The sequence below is a fragment of the Camarhynchus parvulus genome, chromosome 20 (assembly GCF_901933205.1).
Source record: "Camarhynchus parvulus chromosome 20, STF_HiC, whole genome shotgun sequence".
Classification (NCBI taxonomy): Eukaryota; Metazoa; Chordata; class Aves; order Passeriformes; family Thraupidae; genus Camarhynchus; species Camarhynchus parvulus.
This window is the reverse complement of record NC_044590.1, coordinates 1,265,885-1,282,156: the sequence shown is the minus strand read 5'-3', so window position 1 is coordinate 1,282,156 and position 16,272 is coordinate 1,265,885. Positions and strand designations below refer to the sequence as shown.

Genomic DNA, 16,272 nt, shown 5'->3' with positions numbered 1-16,272 from the left:
TTAAAAATACTACTGGCTCAGCTTCGCCTGCTTCCCAGAAAGCGAGACTTTAAAAGAGTCCTCAAACAGCTGAACCAAACCAGCCTAATTACGCTCCGTCTGCATCCGCTCTAAAGCCCCTCCAGCCGCCCTCCCCACCGCGGGACCCCGCGCAGCTCCCGGTGCTCTTCCCTTGCCACCTTATCGAGCGACAAAGGGAAGAATGAGCATTGTCCCGGGCTGCTGCTTGCTTTAGGGGAGGGGGGGAAAAACTCTTTAAAGCGCGCTATAAACCGCGCAGGTGAGACAACAAAGGTGCTGTCGGTGTGCGGGCAGGAGAGCGCCGGTGCCCGGTGTTTGTTTACCGGGGGTGGCCCGGGCTGCCCCGGCCCCGGGGGCTCTCGCCTTTGTCGCCCGCCGGGGCGGGCCGGGCGCGGGGACTACATGGCCCAGCGTGCCCCGCTGCGCGGATCAATGGGGCTGATTTGAATAATCTGTGAGCCCTTGGACTCAGGCCAATCAGCCGTCAGGGACCCATGATAAATCGCAATGCATTATTGATAATAATAATTACTCTGACATGCGCATTCCGCCCAAATTTCCCAACTCTAGGAATTTGTTGTGAAGAGGAAAATAATTGCTACTATTGCATGCTCCCGATGCTGGTGCACCATGTCGCGACGGAAGCAGGCGAAGCCCCAGCACATCAACTCCGAGGAGCAGCCCCCAGATGCTGCAAGTGGTGAGCGCAGAGGGGCGCGGGGCGGCCGCGGCTCCGGGCTCGGCTGATGCGCGGAGGCGGCGGCGGGAGCCAGGGGCGCTTCCCGGGGCGCTTTTTCCACCCTCGTGCTTCACCCCCCACGCTTTTCCCCCCGCGGGCTCCGCCACCAGCCGGCCCAGGGCTCGCCCCAGGTTTTTTTGGGGGCCGAACTCCCCGGCGGGGCTGAGCGAGGCGCGGGCTCCTCGTTATTTTCGGGGGGGGTGGGGGTTCGGCTCGGGGCGGCTGCGGAGCGCAGCGCTGCCCCGCGATGCCCCGCACGCTCCCCCCGCGGCCGCGGAGCCTCCGCCGGGTCCCGCGTGGGGCCGCGGCCGCGTGGGAGGGGAGCCCCAAAGGCTCCCGAGGCGGAGGGAATTGGGGGATGGGGGTAAAGGGGTGGGGGAGCAGGGGAAGAAATTACAGAGAACTTCGGAGGGCTAGGAAATGCTCGGGCTGGGTTTCCTCGGCGTGCTTAGCACTTTGTCGGGAGTTAGATGAGAATTTTTGTGGGGCTTAAAAAAAAAAAACCACCCAAAACCGGGGGAAAAAGCCTCCACGCTCGGACTATTTTTGTTGGAGATCACAATCGCCCTGGACCTTTTGTAGCTTGACCTCCAGCCATCTTTGATTTCCGACTTCCTAAAATAACTCCGGTGAGCTAATGTGGGGTGTGCGCGAGCGCTTTGTATTGGGGCGGCGAGGGGGACCCGGCACCGCGGATCGCTCTCCCCGCTTTTGGGGAGCCCGCGTTCCTGGGCCGCGCTGCGGGGAACGCAGAAATCCGGGCTGAAATCGGCCGGGAGCTGCGCTGGGGTGGGCGGGCAGGGCAGGGGGCACTCGCTGCTGGCCCCGCGGGAGCGGGGCTGCCGGAGCGGCATCTCCCGAGCCGGGCTGCGGGGCAGGCGGCTCCCGGCTCTTCCCCCGCTCGCTGCGGAGCTCGGCACGCTCCCGCCGTGCCCGTCCCGCTCCCGGGCGCAGTGCGGCGGCAGCAGGGCACGTCCCGTCCCGGCCGGGGAGAGTTGGTTCGGAGTTGTTGCTGTTGTTGTGCCCAAACCTTTCCGTGCGCCCCCCAAGAACTTTCTTTGGGATCTTTGCTTGCTTTTGGGACTGGTTTTGTTTCCGTGCCTAGAACTGATCAAAACCCATGCGCGTTACGGGAGCTGCTTATTCCCAGCCCGCAGGAGGTTCGGGCTCTTTAATTTTTTTTTTCCCTCCTCCCCCCTTCTCTTCTTTGAGTCGAAATGTGCAATTGTTGAGTCCGGTTAATGGTGACTTAAGAAACAGCATGCTGGCCAGAAGGCAATAAATCCCATGTTTAATGCATGACTGTTTTCCTTTGTGCATATGGTTAGGTTGGGGGATGGAGGTGATGTTTCCACATGTAAATCTCTGCCCGCTGCTGGAAAGGCACCTCCGGCCCCGCGCTGAAACAAAAGGGTTAATCACTCCTGATGCGGCGCTGGGGCGGGGGAGGCGTGCGGGAGGGAGGGAGGGAGGATCGCTCCACACCGCGCTCTCCGGGGCAATGGCCAGCTGCTTTTTTGTTATTGTTGTTCGGGCTTTTTCCCCCCCCTCCCGTTCTCAATTTTAACAACCAAACCCTGGATGAAATCCCTCCGGAGCGCTCAGCGGCCGCCCAGGCCGGCGGACGTGGGGAAGCTGCGGCCCCGCCGGGGCGATTCTCCTGCTGCTCGTGGGGTGCTGTGGATTTGGGGGGTCGGGGCAGGTCCCGTCCTGCGGGATCTCCGCTCTCCGAAATGCAACCCGGGGCTGCGGCTCCGACGGCTCGGACCGCCCGCCAATCTCCCGAATAGTCTCGATATTCCCCGCTCCAGGTGTGCCCGTAAATAATAAGTGATGAAGTTGCATAACAAAGTCGAAATTCCGCAGGGATTTGTCTGGGGCATTAGCGAGGATATACACATACTCGTAATAATAAAATCAAGCCCTTATCTCCTTTTTCGCAAGTATTCCTTTTTTTCGCAAAGCGATTTGGGACCCACCTCTGTGAACAATGCAGCGGGTTAAAGTGTCCCGCGAACCTGGGGATCCATTAACAGGTCAAAAAATCAGCAGGTGGTCACAGGGGAATAATGCTACATACTGAAAATTAGCATTTCCACAAAGGGCTTGAAAATGCCTATTGTGCCGGATTGCTGCCATTAAAAATCGGATTCATTCTTAAAAATACAGTATCAAACTGCAACTTTTTTTTTTTCCCTCAGGGTAAAATTAGCGTAGCTTTGCTTCAATTATATCTCCGATTCGTGCGCTGAGCTCCGTAGAACTGGAGAGCGCTGTTGGCCGAGGAGAGGTTGAACGAGCAAAGCCCAAGTTTTGCGGAGGTTTATCTTAGGTTTGTTTCGGTTGCCCGAAGCTGCTGGCGGGGGCCGGGAGCCCCGGGTGCGGGAGCATCCCCGCCGTGCCCGGGGTGCCGCAGCCGTGGCAAGGGGCAGAGGGTGCCGGGGGGCGGCGGGGGGCGATGCCCGGCTTGCTTTTCCTTTTACGTAAGTGAAACATTATATTGGTAGCGGGGATGGAGCCCTTTCGCCGCGCTCGGCGGCATGTGACGTTTTGACAGAGCTGCTGCTCTAACCTTTGCCTCCTCCTGCTTGCTGTGGGTGGTAAGTTGATGTCAGGCTCACAATTAGGACTCTCATGCAATTGACCTTGGCAGCGGGGTTTGTGCCGTTTAGCTCGCTCTTAAACACCGTGCGGGTGTTAAGTGTGCTCCAGGTAGGGCCGGGCGGGGGGCTCGGGGGGCCGCGGGCTCGGAGCCGGCTGGAGCCCCCCCCGTGGCCGCGGATCGCGGTGCGGGGCTCGCCGGCAGCTCCGGTGGCTCCGGGGGGCGGCGGCCCCGCCCGGGGTGGTGGTGCTGGCCCGGCGGGGCCGGAGCGCGGGCCGTGAGTGCCCTCCACCGACCGGCCCCGGCAGCGAGCACCGGGGGCTGAGCCCTGCCCAACCCGGCCCTCCACCGACCGGCCCCGGCACCGAGCACCGGGGGCTGAGTGCCCTGCCCAACCCGGCCCTCCACCGACCGGCCCCGGCTCCGAGCACCGGGGGCTCCGAGCCCTGCCCAACCCGGCCCGAGCGGGGTGAGCCCTCGGGGGGCAGCGCCTCCGCTTTGCCCGCGGGTTTTAGCGCTTATTCCGCTCTTCACAAGCGCCTGTTCGCTGCGTTTTGTTCTGTCTTCGGCTGAATATCTCGCTTGAAGTTGTAGATAGGCCAAAGGGGGAATTAGTAAGTAGGTAATAAAATAATTGAAGCCTTGAGGGAGAGCCTGTAAGGACGTGAAATGGTGATTGTGGGGGTAACGCGTTTCTGCCTTGTTCTTGGGTAGAAAAATGCAGCTGATGAGTTCTATGTAAAAAGCATCGAGGCCTTTGGAATATCTCTGTAAGCTGTCATCATGTGTTTTACTTACTCTAAAAAGTGATTTTGTCACAGTTAAAATGCACTAAATGGTGTTTGAGAGTGTGAGAAGGGCAATTTGGGGCAGTTTAGAGCTTTTGGAAGCCCTGTCCTTTGGAGAAGGAGAAAAGCATCAGGGACCCTGAGAGCGACAGCGAGCTGATGGCAGAGGGTTCCTGTCTAGGAGTGGAGGGGTGGTAATCAATCCTCCCTGAGTTAATTTAAACCGCCGAGGTGCATGGTCTTTGTTAACCTTAAAGTAGTTGGTCAGATGTAGGCTGTGGGGAAAGTTCGCTCACCCAAGGTATCAAAACTCATGAATAAAAAAAAAGTGGATGGAAAAGCTTCTGTTTCATCTGAATTCAAGTGAAATAAAGTTGAGAAAAAAGTCACTAATGGCTTAGATGAGTGGTAGGCCAGCAGCACCCTTCTTGAAATCACATCAAACCAGATTTACTTCACTCCTTTTACTGTTTGCCTTAAAAAAAAATCATTTGAGCAGTGTGGATTTTATCAGCCTTCCTTGTCGATGACCGCCTTGTCCTACACAATAGTGGATTTTATCCATCCATTTGCCAGTGATTCAATCTAACCCCCCTGCTGGGTTTACTGCATTCTTCTAACTTATTGGATAACTAGATGCTGAGAGATAACATTCCTGAAATTCGGGGGTGGGGAGATAAAAAAACCACAGTAGAAGTCCTGTCCCTGGGAAGCCTTTGGAGAGGGTTAAGTGAAGTGCGGAGGAATTGTCGTGGCAGGGCAGTGCTGGGTAAATCCTCGGCAGTCGGTGGGCAGAGCTGCCCTCCTGGCATGGGGAGCCCCGAGTTCAGGCTGTTATTTCATTTGGGTGGGCAGAGCTGCCCTCCTGGCATGGGGAGCCCCGAGTTCAGGCTGTTATTTCATTTGGGTGGGCAGAGCTGCCCTCCTGGCATGGGGAGCCCCGAGTTGAGGCTGTTATTTCATTTGGGTGGGCAGAGCTGCCCTCCTGGCATGAAAAACCCCGAGTTCAGGCTGTTATTTCATTTCGGTGTCACTGCTGGGCTTGGACAGCTGAGTGGCTCTGATGGCAGCACTTGGGGCAGGGAGAGGAGGTTGTTACCAATCACGATGATTTTCACAGAAGCTGTTTGGTTTTTTACAGAAACAGTCAATTGCTCCTTTGTTATTCCAGCTACTGTAAAATAACCCAGCGTCCTACTTGTGAATTTATCTAAAACCCTTTCTCTAAGGTAAAAAGGAAAACAATGCGCAACTTCCCTATTTGTCATGCAGCAAGTCGTTTCAAGCTCTGAATTGAATTTATGCAGAGTCCAGCTAATGCTTCACTGTCAGGGAAAGGAGAATGTGACAGGGCAGGGCTGCCAGGCTCTGCTGCCCAGCACAGGCACCCTCAGTGCACTGGAGTCTCTTTCTCTGAGATGGCCACTGCTGCTCAGAACCAGGGAAGTCACCAGAGCTCCTCAGAATGATGAAAATGAGCCTGGGCTGTGCTGGAGATTGGGAAAGGGGCATTGAATTGAGTGTGATGTTATCAGCGCAGAAGTAGAAAAATAAGAAGTATTATCATGGGAAAGGAGATAAATGATCGGGTGCTTTGAAGCAGTTAAAGTTTGAGGACTTGTCTAGACATTATCCTGGAATATCTCCTTGGGGGTGGGCAGCATTGTTTGGTGCAGACATTTCTGTGCCACTGGAAAAAGTAAAAGCTGAGGTTATTTTTTATTATTTCGTGATGTGAAAACAGGGTTGTTCTGCCTGGGGGATGGGACTGGGAAAGCCCCAAACACTTAAAGGATTTGGAAGAGATTTTTATGTTTTAGTGTTCTATGAAATTCTGTTTTAGTATTTTGCGAAACAGGAAAGTAGTCAAAGACCTCTGAAGTCAGCATAGAGTAGTTCTGGAGGTTTATTATTTTATTTTAATCCAGGTACCTTCTTTCCAAGTATATCTGCTCAGACTGTAAAATGAGTTGAAAATAATCTGTTCTTGATCCTGGTTGACTCTGTTCACCCAGTTCTGAATTGTGCAGTAGTTGTACTTGTCTGCAGGCTGGGCTTCTCTGTGTGTTTTTAGAGTTAAATCAGCTTTAGAGACATCACTTTAATGATATCTGGGATGGGAAATGTGTGCTGCCATTCTTGTTTCTTTCACTTACAGGAGTTGTTTGGGCTGAAGGGGAAGTGTTTAATTTTCCCTGTTTAAATGGGAGGCATCCAAACATTTTTGATCGTAGCTGTGCTGAGAACTCCCTTCCTCCCCATTCAAGGACTTGTGCAGGTTTGGATTTATTGCTCTGCAGATCACAGCAGAACAGGCCTCTGATACTTGCGAATTTTTGTTATTGATCAAATGTTCATTTTTACAAGTAAACTTTCACATGCGCTTGGTGCCGCCCAGCATTAAACGGTTGAAGTTTGCTTTGTCGAGCGCACACAGTGCCCTTGTTGAGGTCAGAAATGGCAGGGGTTGCCATATCCTCCCTCAAGCAGGGCGATGTGCTCACGTTGTCCCCTGGACATGTCCCCTCCACGTTCAGGACACACCCAGGTGTGGTTTGGCCACACCTTGCACAAACCAAAGCCACGAGAAGCTCCTGAGCTTCACCTTGTGCCACCCTTGGGGGTGGCTGGGGGCTGGGGCTGGAGCTGGGGGTCTGGGCAGGGCAGGACAGGGGGGACACCCTTCCCTGAACCCACTGCACCCCTGGCACCCCCCGAATGGGAGCAGGTCCGGGGGGAGCCCATGGGGGCTGCGATCCTGCCTGCTCCCCCTCGCTCGGAGGTTTTCCCTCCTGTCCTGAGCTCTGCCCCACCTCCAGCGGGCTGGGGGTTTGTTGTTTGAGGGATGGTGGCAAGGCTGAGCAAAAACATCCTGTTTTGGTTATAATTTCGCTAAACCTCTTGCAGTTCAGATATTTCCCCGATTTTTTTTTTTCTGGTCCATGTACAAATTCTGCTCAGTCTGAGCCGTGCTGTGCTGGTGGTGGAAGGGCAGGAGGGGACTCTTGGCTTTCCCTGCCCCTTCCCAAAGAGGGTGAGTTGTGGGTACGGCTGACAGAGGCCTCCTGCGAGGTCAGAAATGCCTCGGTGTAGTTTTGTGAGCAGGACTTGCTACTTGCATTATTTTTTTAATAATCATAGGTATCAATGAAGGCGCATACTCGAGTGTCGAGTTCCTGATTTAATCATTCTTTGCTACTGTGTCCATGTAGGGATTATTGGTGGGGTGGGTTTGCTTTCAAAGGATTTCAGAGCTAATATTGGCCTTGCTTTGCTGTTGTCAGCCCTCTTGGCTTGTAATTACTTTCATAATGGCAGAGCAAAACTCGTTTAGATCGGTACAGTAAGAATTGCTCAAAATCCCTGTGTTAACGATCTTCTATGAATTTTTGAGAGATGGTTAGCAAAGAATTAGAACCTGAAGTGTAAACAGCAGATAACTCATGTGTGGTGTTTTGCTCGGTGCTTCAATGCCTCCTCTGTCCTGGTGTTCCTTTTAAGCTGTGTTGCAGGTGCTGCATTGCAGAACTGTTCCAGGGGATTTCTACCTGTATAAAGGGATTTGGAATGAATCTTTTTTCATTGAGCCTTGTGAGAGTTTTGTTAAAATATGTTTTTTCTTGTAAACTGAACTGAGATTAATATTTATTTTGGGTTGTGAAGGAATTGGCATCAAAACAAAGAGCAGAACTTCAGCTTGATCTGCAAACTTGATTCCAGTGTCTTGTACTTTAATTTGCAATTGGGGTGGAGGCAGTGATCTTAATAGTGAATGCTTGGTCTAAATCTGGCAATTAATAATGTGACTTTCTTTTATTTTAAGGGAGTCCACAAGACGTCCCAGGTGATAGAGATGGTGAAATGAGTTCCAAAAGGTGCCGCACGGAGGAAACCAAAATCTGTGAAAAATGCTGTGCAGAATTCTTCGTTCTCTCTGAATTCCTTGAGCATAAGAAAAATTGCACTAAAAATCCGCCTGTTCTAATCATGAACGACAGCGAGGGACCAGTCCCCCCTGAGAGCTTCTCCGAGGCTCCTCTGGGGACCTTCCCGAGCGACCGCATGGACGGCAGGGCGCGCAAGGACATTCAGGCCAAGGGCTGCACTGCCTCCGTGGAAAAGAGAGAAGGAAAAATGGATACTGAGCCGGTAGGAGGAATGTACCTTAAAATAGAACCCCCCCTGACGCCTGCGGCCGCCGGCCTGAGCTATCTACCAAAACCCAAAGTACCAAACACTAACGTGACTTTGCAGACCATCCGTGGCACTAAGGTGGCCGTGAACCAGCGGACGTCGGACGCCATCTCCTCCTCGGCGGCCGGGTTCAACGCCATCCCCATGATCCTGGAGCAGCTGGTGTGCCTGCAGCAGCAGCAGCTCCAGCAGATCCAACTGACGGAGCAGATCCGCATCCAGATCGCCATGATGGCTCCCCACACCCTGCACCCCTCCATAGCAGCTGCTACTGACCCGCTCAAGGCTCTGGGTGCCCACATGTCCCAGCAGCTCTCGGCTGCCGTGGCTTTAATCGGACAGAAAGCTGGGAGCCAGAGCCTATCACTGGAATCCTTGAAGCAAGGAAAACTACCTCATTCTAACACTGGCATTGCAGCCGCCAGCTCGCTGGCTGCTGGGCTCTCCTCCTCCTTCCCCCTGAAGCCAGAGGGGAGCCGAGGCCTGCCCGGCTCCATCTCTCAGTTCCCAAATCCTTTGCTACCTCAGTCCTCCGGCTCGGTCATCTTCCAGAACCCGCTTTCGGCCGTCTCGTCTGTGATGGATTCCTCAAAGAAGGGCAAGGGGAAGCCGCCCAACATCAGCGTGTCTGAAAGCAAACCGAACACGGAGGAGCCGTTCTTCAAACACAAGTGTAAATTCTGTGGGAAGGTCTTTGGCAACGACAGTGCCCTGCAGATCCACCTCCGCTCCCACACCGGGGAAAGGCCCTATAAGTGTAACATCTGTGGGAACCGCTTCACCACCAAAGGAAACCTCAAAGTGCATTTTCAGCGTCACAAAGACAAGTACCCCCACATAAAGATGAATCCTTACCCAGTTCCTGAGCACCTGGACAATGTTCCTACCAGCACTGGAATCCCGTACGGGATGTCTGTGCCACTGGATGAGTCCAACCTGATTGTGGACAGCAAACCTCTCCTAACAACGCTGCCTACCTCTGCGGCCAGCGGCGCACCTCAGGCCATCTCCAGCCTGGCAGGCATCAAGGAGGCTCTGCCTGGTACGTTCTCAAGTGAGCTGCAGTCGAGGCCCTCTCCTGAAAGCGAGGGTGGCTCCTCCTCATCGGGGGCGGTCGGCCACGAGTCGGGAACGGAGCAGAGCTTGAGCTCACCACAAGCTGCCTGCAGCGTGAGCATCTTCCACGTAGGTGGGTCGAACGAGCAGGGCTCAGAGACATCCAAGCTCCAGCAGCTGGTTGAAAATATTGACAAGTCCACTTCTGACCCCAACGAGTGCCTGATCTGTCACAGAGTGCTGAGCTGCCAGAGCTCGCTGAAGATGCATTACCGCACCCACACCGGGGAGAGGCCGTTCAAGTGCAAGATCTGTGGCCGTGCCTTCTCCACTAAAGGGAACCTCAAAACCCACTATGGTGTCCACAGGGCCAACACCCCCTTGAAGATGCAGCACTCGTGTCCCATTTGCCAGAAGAAGTTTACAAATGCCGTGGTGCTGCAGCAGCACATCCGCATGCACATGGGCGGGCAGATCCCCAACACCCCCATGCCAGAGCCCCCCTGTGACACTGAGGGGGAGCCTGCCCTGCCCGAGAAGAACGGAGACATCGGGCGCCCAGAGGAGATCGTGGAAAGCATCGACATGGAAGACGACATGGACTCTCAGGATGGCCCCAGGAGCTCCTCCAAACCTCCCACTCCCTATGATGCACAATCAGAGGTGGCCGCCGCCTTCTCTGGGGTTGCAGCGCTGGAGAACCAGATGAAGATGGTGGCCTCCTCGCTGAGCTTGCAGCGGCAGAGCAGTCTGAAGTCCAGCGACAACGGCTCGGCCGAGAGCGATGGCATGACCAACGACTCGTCCTCGGTGGTGGGTGACGCCGACTACCAGAACGGCCGGAGCCCCGCCGCCTCCGAGGCCGCCTCGCTGCAGGCACCATCCCCAGCCAACAGCCAGGCTGAGAGCGTCAGGTCCAAGTCACCTGCCTTCAACAGCCAGGAGGATTCGGGCACGGGCAGTAAATCAGAAGGTGCTGAGAACGCTCCTGCTGAAGTGGAAGGGGTTGTGGGAGCTTTGGATTTAACGTACGGCAACATCGGGCGGAAGGTCATCAAGGAGGAGCCGGGGCTACACTTTGCAAATGGAGAATATGGTGAGTAATGCAGAGTGCTGGCAGGGATTTGGGGTGGGGCAGAAGGAAATCAATCCTAAAAGGACCAACAGGAAACAAAACTTCCTCACCTTTCCCCTCTTCCTGCTCCTCTGTTTGGATAAGGGCATAGGCCCTGTAAAGTTTTCCTGACTATCATGCCCAAAATTCAAAGGCTTAACTGCTGTCATTTCCTTAAAATTAATGTAGACTGTGCCCTCTCTGTCTTTCATGGGCTCATTTGATATCTCCTTATAGCTCTTTAAAAATACACATTTGTGTGTTTAAGGGAAAACTGCTTATCCTGAGAAACTCTAAAATAGTCTGTGGGGTTTTCAGGCTCTGTAGCATTGAGGTTAAGGTTGATCTAAATTTGACCTGAAATACTTTCTATCTCATAAGCTCACCAACAAACCCAGGGATGAACTGATTCGTTTTGGGGTATCCTAGGAAGTGTGGTGGCCTCTGCAGATGTGCTCTTCAGGCACGTACAGCTTCACAGGCAGGGTCTCAAGTCTCAGCCAGGCTTAAGCTTGGAATCAGAATTGGGCTGGGATAAGCACCACCTTTGCTTTCTTTCCAGGTCGCAGCAGTATTCCAGCTGCGTTTGTCAGAGCCCCACCAGCCCTGATAAAAATGGAGCTGCCCAGCGATCGTCCCCTCAGCACTGGCCACTTCATTGGCCCCCCAGCTCTGTCCCCCGGGGTCGCCCCTCTGCTGGTGCCGCGCCCCAAGTTCTGCCGTCCTGCCAAACAGCACATCTGCACTACCTGTGGGAAGAACTTCTCCTCTGCCAGCGCCCTGCAGATCCACGAGCGCACCCACACCGGGGAGAAGCCCTTTGCCTGCACCATCTGTGGGAGAGCCTTCACCACCAAGGGGAACCTGAAGGTGGGTCCTGTCTGTTGTCATCTCCTTGGTCTGTGAGCTAAGACTAGGGGTGGAAAGGCTGTTTGTAATATTTGACCTGCCTCTGAGGCAGCACTGATTTTTCTCTTAGTTCCTTGAATACTTACTTTTGACCCTTGTCTCCTTCCTGAGTTTCTCCACACAGTTTTTTGTGTGTTACTGAGATCACCCTCGGGTCTTTGCTGCTGTCCTTGACTTTCCTTTTGGGATGGAAGGGGAGGCTTAGCCCTCACTAAGCAGATTGCTTTCTTTTTTAATTTGGATTTGGATGTGTCAAGACCATAAGCATTTCATAGACTGCTACAAAATGCTGCCTGCTGAGTAAATGCATTACACTGCACTGCTTGAAATTTTGAGAGATGAGGAGGGATAAACTGGGATAATCCTGAGATGGCACAAAGTCCTTGGGGACTGTGGCTAAGCACACGCTGGAGAAGCACTGTGAGTCTGTCCTTCTGCCAGATGAATCCATTTGCCCCATGAGGGATTCAGCTCCCTCACTTGCACAGAGGCTTCTCCCTCCTTGTGAGAACCTCTTCAAGCTCTTCAGTGCTCTTTCATAAATGCTGATGGGGAGAGGAAACACTCCAGTGTGTGAGCAGTGCCTTGCTGGAAGCACCAGCAGAATGTGGTGTGGGAGATTTCAGCTTAAATAAACCTCTGCCAAATTACTTGGTGGTTTTTTGCATTACCCAGTATTTTTTTCAGTATGGTCTGTTTGCAGCAGATAATGTGGTTTCTGTTTTGAGGGGAGAGAGGGTGTCTTTGCCAAAGGCACTTATTCCAAGTGTAATGCACAGTCCTCCAAGCCCTCTAGCAGCCAGCTCCAGAGAGCCATGGTGATGTCAGGCAGTGCATGACTGTGTCTGACACATGCCAGGAAGGGAACTCTGACAAGAACTACCCAACTTAATATTTACCTGAATGCAAACAGAGCAAGCCTGACTTCTTTGGGCTGCTTGGCTGCAAGCACAGTAGAATTTGGGTCTACCACGGAAGAGCTGCAGAATTAACAATTCTCTTTGCTTTCCCCCCTGTCTGGAAGGTCCACGTAGGAACCCACATGTGGAACAACTCAGCCAGGCGGGGCAGGCGGCTGTCCATCGACAACCCCATGGCCCTGCTGGGCAACGACCCCAAGAAGGTGTCGGAGATGTTCCCCAAGGAGATGGTGGCGCCCTCGGTGAGCATCGACCCCGCCGTGTGGAACCAGTACGCGGCCGTGCTCAGCAACGGGCTGGCCGTGAAGGCCAACGAGATCTCGGTGATCCAGAGCGGGGCCCTGCCCGCCCTGCCCGTGCCCCTGCCCGGGGGCTCGCCCCTGAACTCTGCCCCGGCCGCCAAGGCAGACCCGGCCCAGGCTGGCACCGCTGCCGAGGCGGAGAAGGCGGGCGGTGCTGCTGCAGACAGTGTGCCAAAACACCAGTTCCCTCTCTTCCTGGAGGAGAACAAAATCGCCGTCAGCTAAGGACTCGAGAGGAGTTGACCTACAGAAAGAACAAATATATATAGACACAAACATATATTTTTAAGAGATTCCACTTCGGCCTCCTATTTTCCTATTGACGTGCAAATGATTTTATGGTTGTCTTTGTAAGAGTTGCCCAGAGTACAATCATGATATTGCTTTGCAAATAGTAATTAATAAAGAATAGGATTTCCTTCTATTTGGAAAGATGCGGGTCTTGCAAAGTAGTTCTTACGTGTGACTTTAATGTGTACAAGCCTTACAGAAGTTTCTACAACTTGAAATTCCAAAGGTTAGAATATTTACCTCTTTGTTTAGAGTGATAATGGGGGTTTTGAATAGAGTGGAAACAACCTACTGTTGATGGAAAGCTTCTATTTACTGATGAGAAATGGAAACTATTGATGCGGGTAAATATCCTAGAATGTCTGCCACCCTCTTAGAGTTTTTCTGTTTGGATTTTTGGCTCTGTGTGGTTTCTGAATGTACTTTTTCTTAATAATTGCTATAAAACTACAAAGTTGTTTTTTTAATTCCTTTGGGTTTTTGCCTCAGAAGTTCTATGAAAAGCAAGTTGCTGTTTTTTCTTTAGTCACTGCTCCTAAGTAATTAATTCTTTGTGTTGTTGACTGCTGCTTATTTAATACTACTACTAGGACAGTCCTTCAAGTATAGTGCCAAAATTCCTGCTTCCAAAGATGTGCAGTTTTTCCTAGATGTTTTATTTCAATACCAAGAGCCCCAAACAAGCATGGGTGGGTATGTATATACTTTTTTTTTTGTTTGTTTGTTTCCTCTTGAAAGGGAAGACTTGCCTTGGGAAGTCAGGTCTGAAAGCTCTGCAAGGAATCTCAGGTGACTGTTGCAATTTGCCATGGGAACTGGTTTCCTTAGCAAGAGACTTTTTGTTTTTATTTTTTATTTTTTCGTTTGGGTAATTTAGGAGATCAGTCTGTGTAAACTTGTATTTAAATATGAAGTATTCATGCTTAGGTTAAATGTTTTGGGGGTTTTTGGATGGCATTCCTACTCTGGTCATTAAGGTTTTTTTGGTGGTCTGTGAGCTTGCATTCCACCAAAATGGTAATTAATGATCCACGTGTGTTGTATGAAGGTTGCTGGGATAGTCATCTGGATTCTAAGTTATCTACCTCATTTTTTTCCTTTTGTAGTTGTAGTGTCTATTTTTTCTAATAATGACCACTGTAATGACTGAGATCCAAGCAGATGCTTCCATGCACTATGTGAAACCAAAACCTGTTGTATTATTAGTGGAAGCACCTGAGGAGTTGCTGGACTGACCTTTCACTATTCCTCGAACGCCTGCTGGAACTGGATGTGGAGTGGGATCTGAACCAGGCTGCAAAGGGAGCGTTGGGTGTGGAAGGACTGAAGGAGGGAAAGAAACCTGGCTGTTGACTGCAGGAAATCTTCAAGTCCAGTCTCTTGTGGAAGGCCCCAAAAATGCAGATTTACCAAAAGTTTGTGTGATGTTGTTGCACCTGATTCTTGCTTATGATCTCTGTATGCCGAGTTGTGCCTTTCCCGCTGGACTCGTGGGTAAGAACATACCAGTACCTGTTTACACTGTAAAATGGATATTGTTACATAGACCACGCAAAAGGCATCCCAATTGTCACATTTCTACATTGTGAATGTATGACTTCGAAGAACTCTGTAGTTTTGAGTACCTACTGATGCGTTTCTGTTGACATTTTTGAGAATAAATTTTGGGATGGCTTTTTCACACTTGGTGCTGAACATTTTTCTGGCAAAAAGCTTTTTGTCTGCTGAAGAGCGAGTTCAGGAGGCAGCATGCTGCTTCACTCCAGGGACCTGAAATCCAGGAGCCAGAGTTAGGCTTTAGTTCATTGCTTAGAACAACAGGGGCTAGGAAGCTGTGGAGGAGTTGGAGATCCATTCCTCAGGAACAGCTGGGCTTTGATGCAGGGGTTGGGATGTGCCAGGGATGTTGATTTCCACTCTAGAATACAATGACAGGAATATGTGCAATCATTTTTGTACTGTGATCATCCTACAAAGGGAAAATGGATATTAAGTTGTCAAATTGCCAGTCCTGAAGATGCTGGCTGCATGGAAAAGGGATAAATAATTTCCCCTAAAGAGCAAAGAAAAACAGTTCTGAGAACAGCCTTGATAAAATGGAAAAGTGCTGAGATTCTGATTCTGGCAAAATAATCCAGCACATGTATTTTGCCTTTGGGAGGTAACGGAGAAGGAAAAGGGAACCCTAAAGCTGCACCTTTCCAACATCAGAGCTGCCTGGCTGTGGTGCTCCTTGCTCAGTCTGTGGGAGTGCAAAGAGAGGCAGAAAGCAAACGCTTTCTCATCTCTGCCAAGCTCTGAAGGAAGGTGTAGGGAGGGCAGGACAAGTCTGAGGAAGCTCTGTCCCTTCCAGTGGTGGGTTGGATTTCTGGCCAAGCTGTGGGGCTCTGCTGCCTTCAGGTGTGTTGTCCAGCAGGTTGGACAGTGAGGGGAGATGAGAAGGGAAGGAGTTTTACAAAGCCTGAGTGCAGGTCTAGAACTAAACAGCAAGGAGGGTGCTGGCACAGCAGGACAGCACAGGCTGTGATGGGGGCATGGGTCAGGCTGGGCTGTGCTGCCTTGGGGCAGAGCACAAACACTGTGACCTGGCCTGGGGCACTCTGGGCTTTGTTCCCCTGGCCCGGGGCACTCAGGGCTTTGCTCTCCAGGCCATGTGCCAGGTGCTGGCTGTGCCCCACGCTGTGACAGCCTGGTGACAAGGCAGCTCCAGGCTGGAGCAGGGTGAGATCCCTGGCTAAGCCAGCAAGTCCTGCATCTTCCCGCAGCTCCTGGGGAGCAGGTAGGACCTATCAGAGCCTCCCCAGAGCAGGAGCTGGGCCACAGGGACGTTCCTGCTGCAGGGAGAGTGTTGGCAAAGCAGGCAGGGCTGGGGATTACCTGCTCTCCCATGTGTGGGAGCTGAACCCACGCCTTGGGCAAGCCAGTGTGCTGGAACTGCCCACAGTGGCAAGTGAGCTCAGCTCACAGTAACATCTACAGTTGCATCTCAGCAAGTGAAGGAGACAGCTGATTGTCTTGTGGCCTCGGCTGATGTGACTCAGGAGCGAGTTTAGGGAGCTGCTGCAGCTGCAGTGGTGAGAGCACCGTGGGCTCGGTGTGTGCACTGTCTCTGCTCATCAGCCTCTCCTCTTGCCTGGAGGACAGACCTGTTGGTGTTTGTTACTGCTTGCTTTGCCCCTCACTCAGAGGGTTTGCAGGCTGTTGCTGGTGTGTAAGTAGCAGATGTGCTTGCATGAGCTAAGGTAACATCTGGCTTGCTTAAAATGTCAAATTTGAACTTAAACATTGCGTTGCTTAAAACAAAAGAACCTGAACAGTAAGTAAGTACATTTGCTT

General features: G+C 52.2%; 1 protein-coding gene across 1 annotated transcript; it reads left to right on the top strand.

Moving 5' to 3' along the window:
* The first annotated feature begins 546 nt into the window (after positions 1-546).
* SALL4 (spalt like transcription factor 4) lies at positions 547-14,554 on the top strand. The gene is made up of 4 exons (XM_030963538.1): positions 547-721; positions 7,974-10,496; positions 11,077-11,384; positions 12,448-14,554. Exons 1-4 carry the CDS (start codon positions 652-654, stop codon positions 12,868-12,870), a joined length of 3,324 nt encoding a protein of 1,107 aa, XP_030819398.1. The 5' UTR covers positions 547-651; the 3' UTR covers positions 12,871-14,554.
* Positions 14,555-16,272: the final 1,718 nt, after the last annotated feature.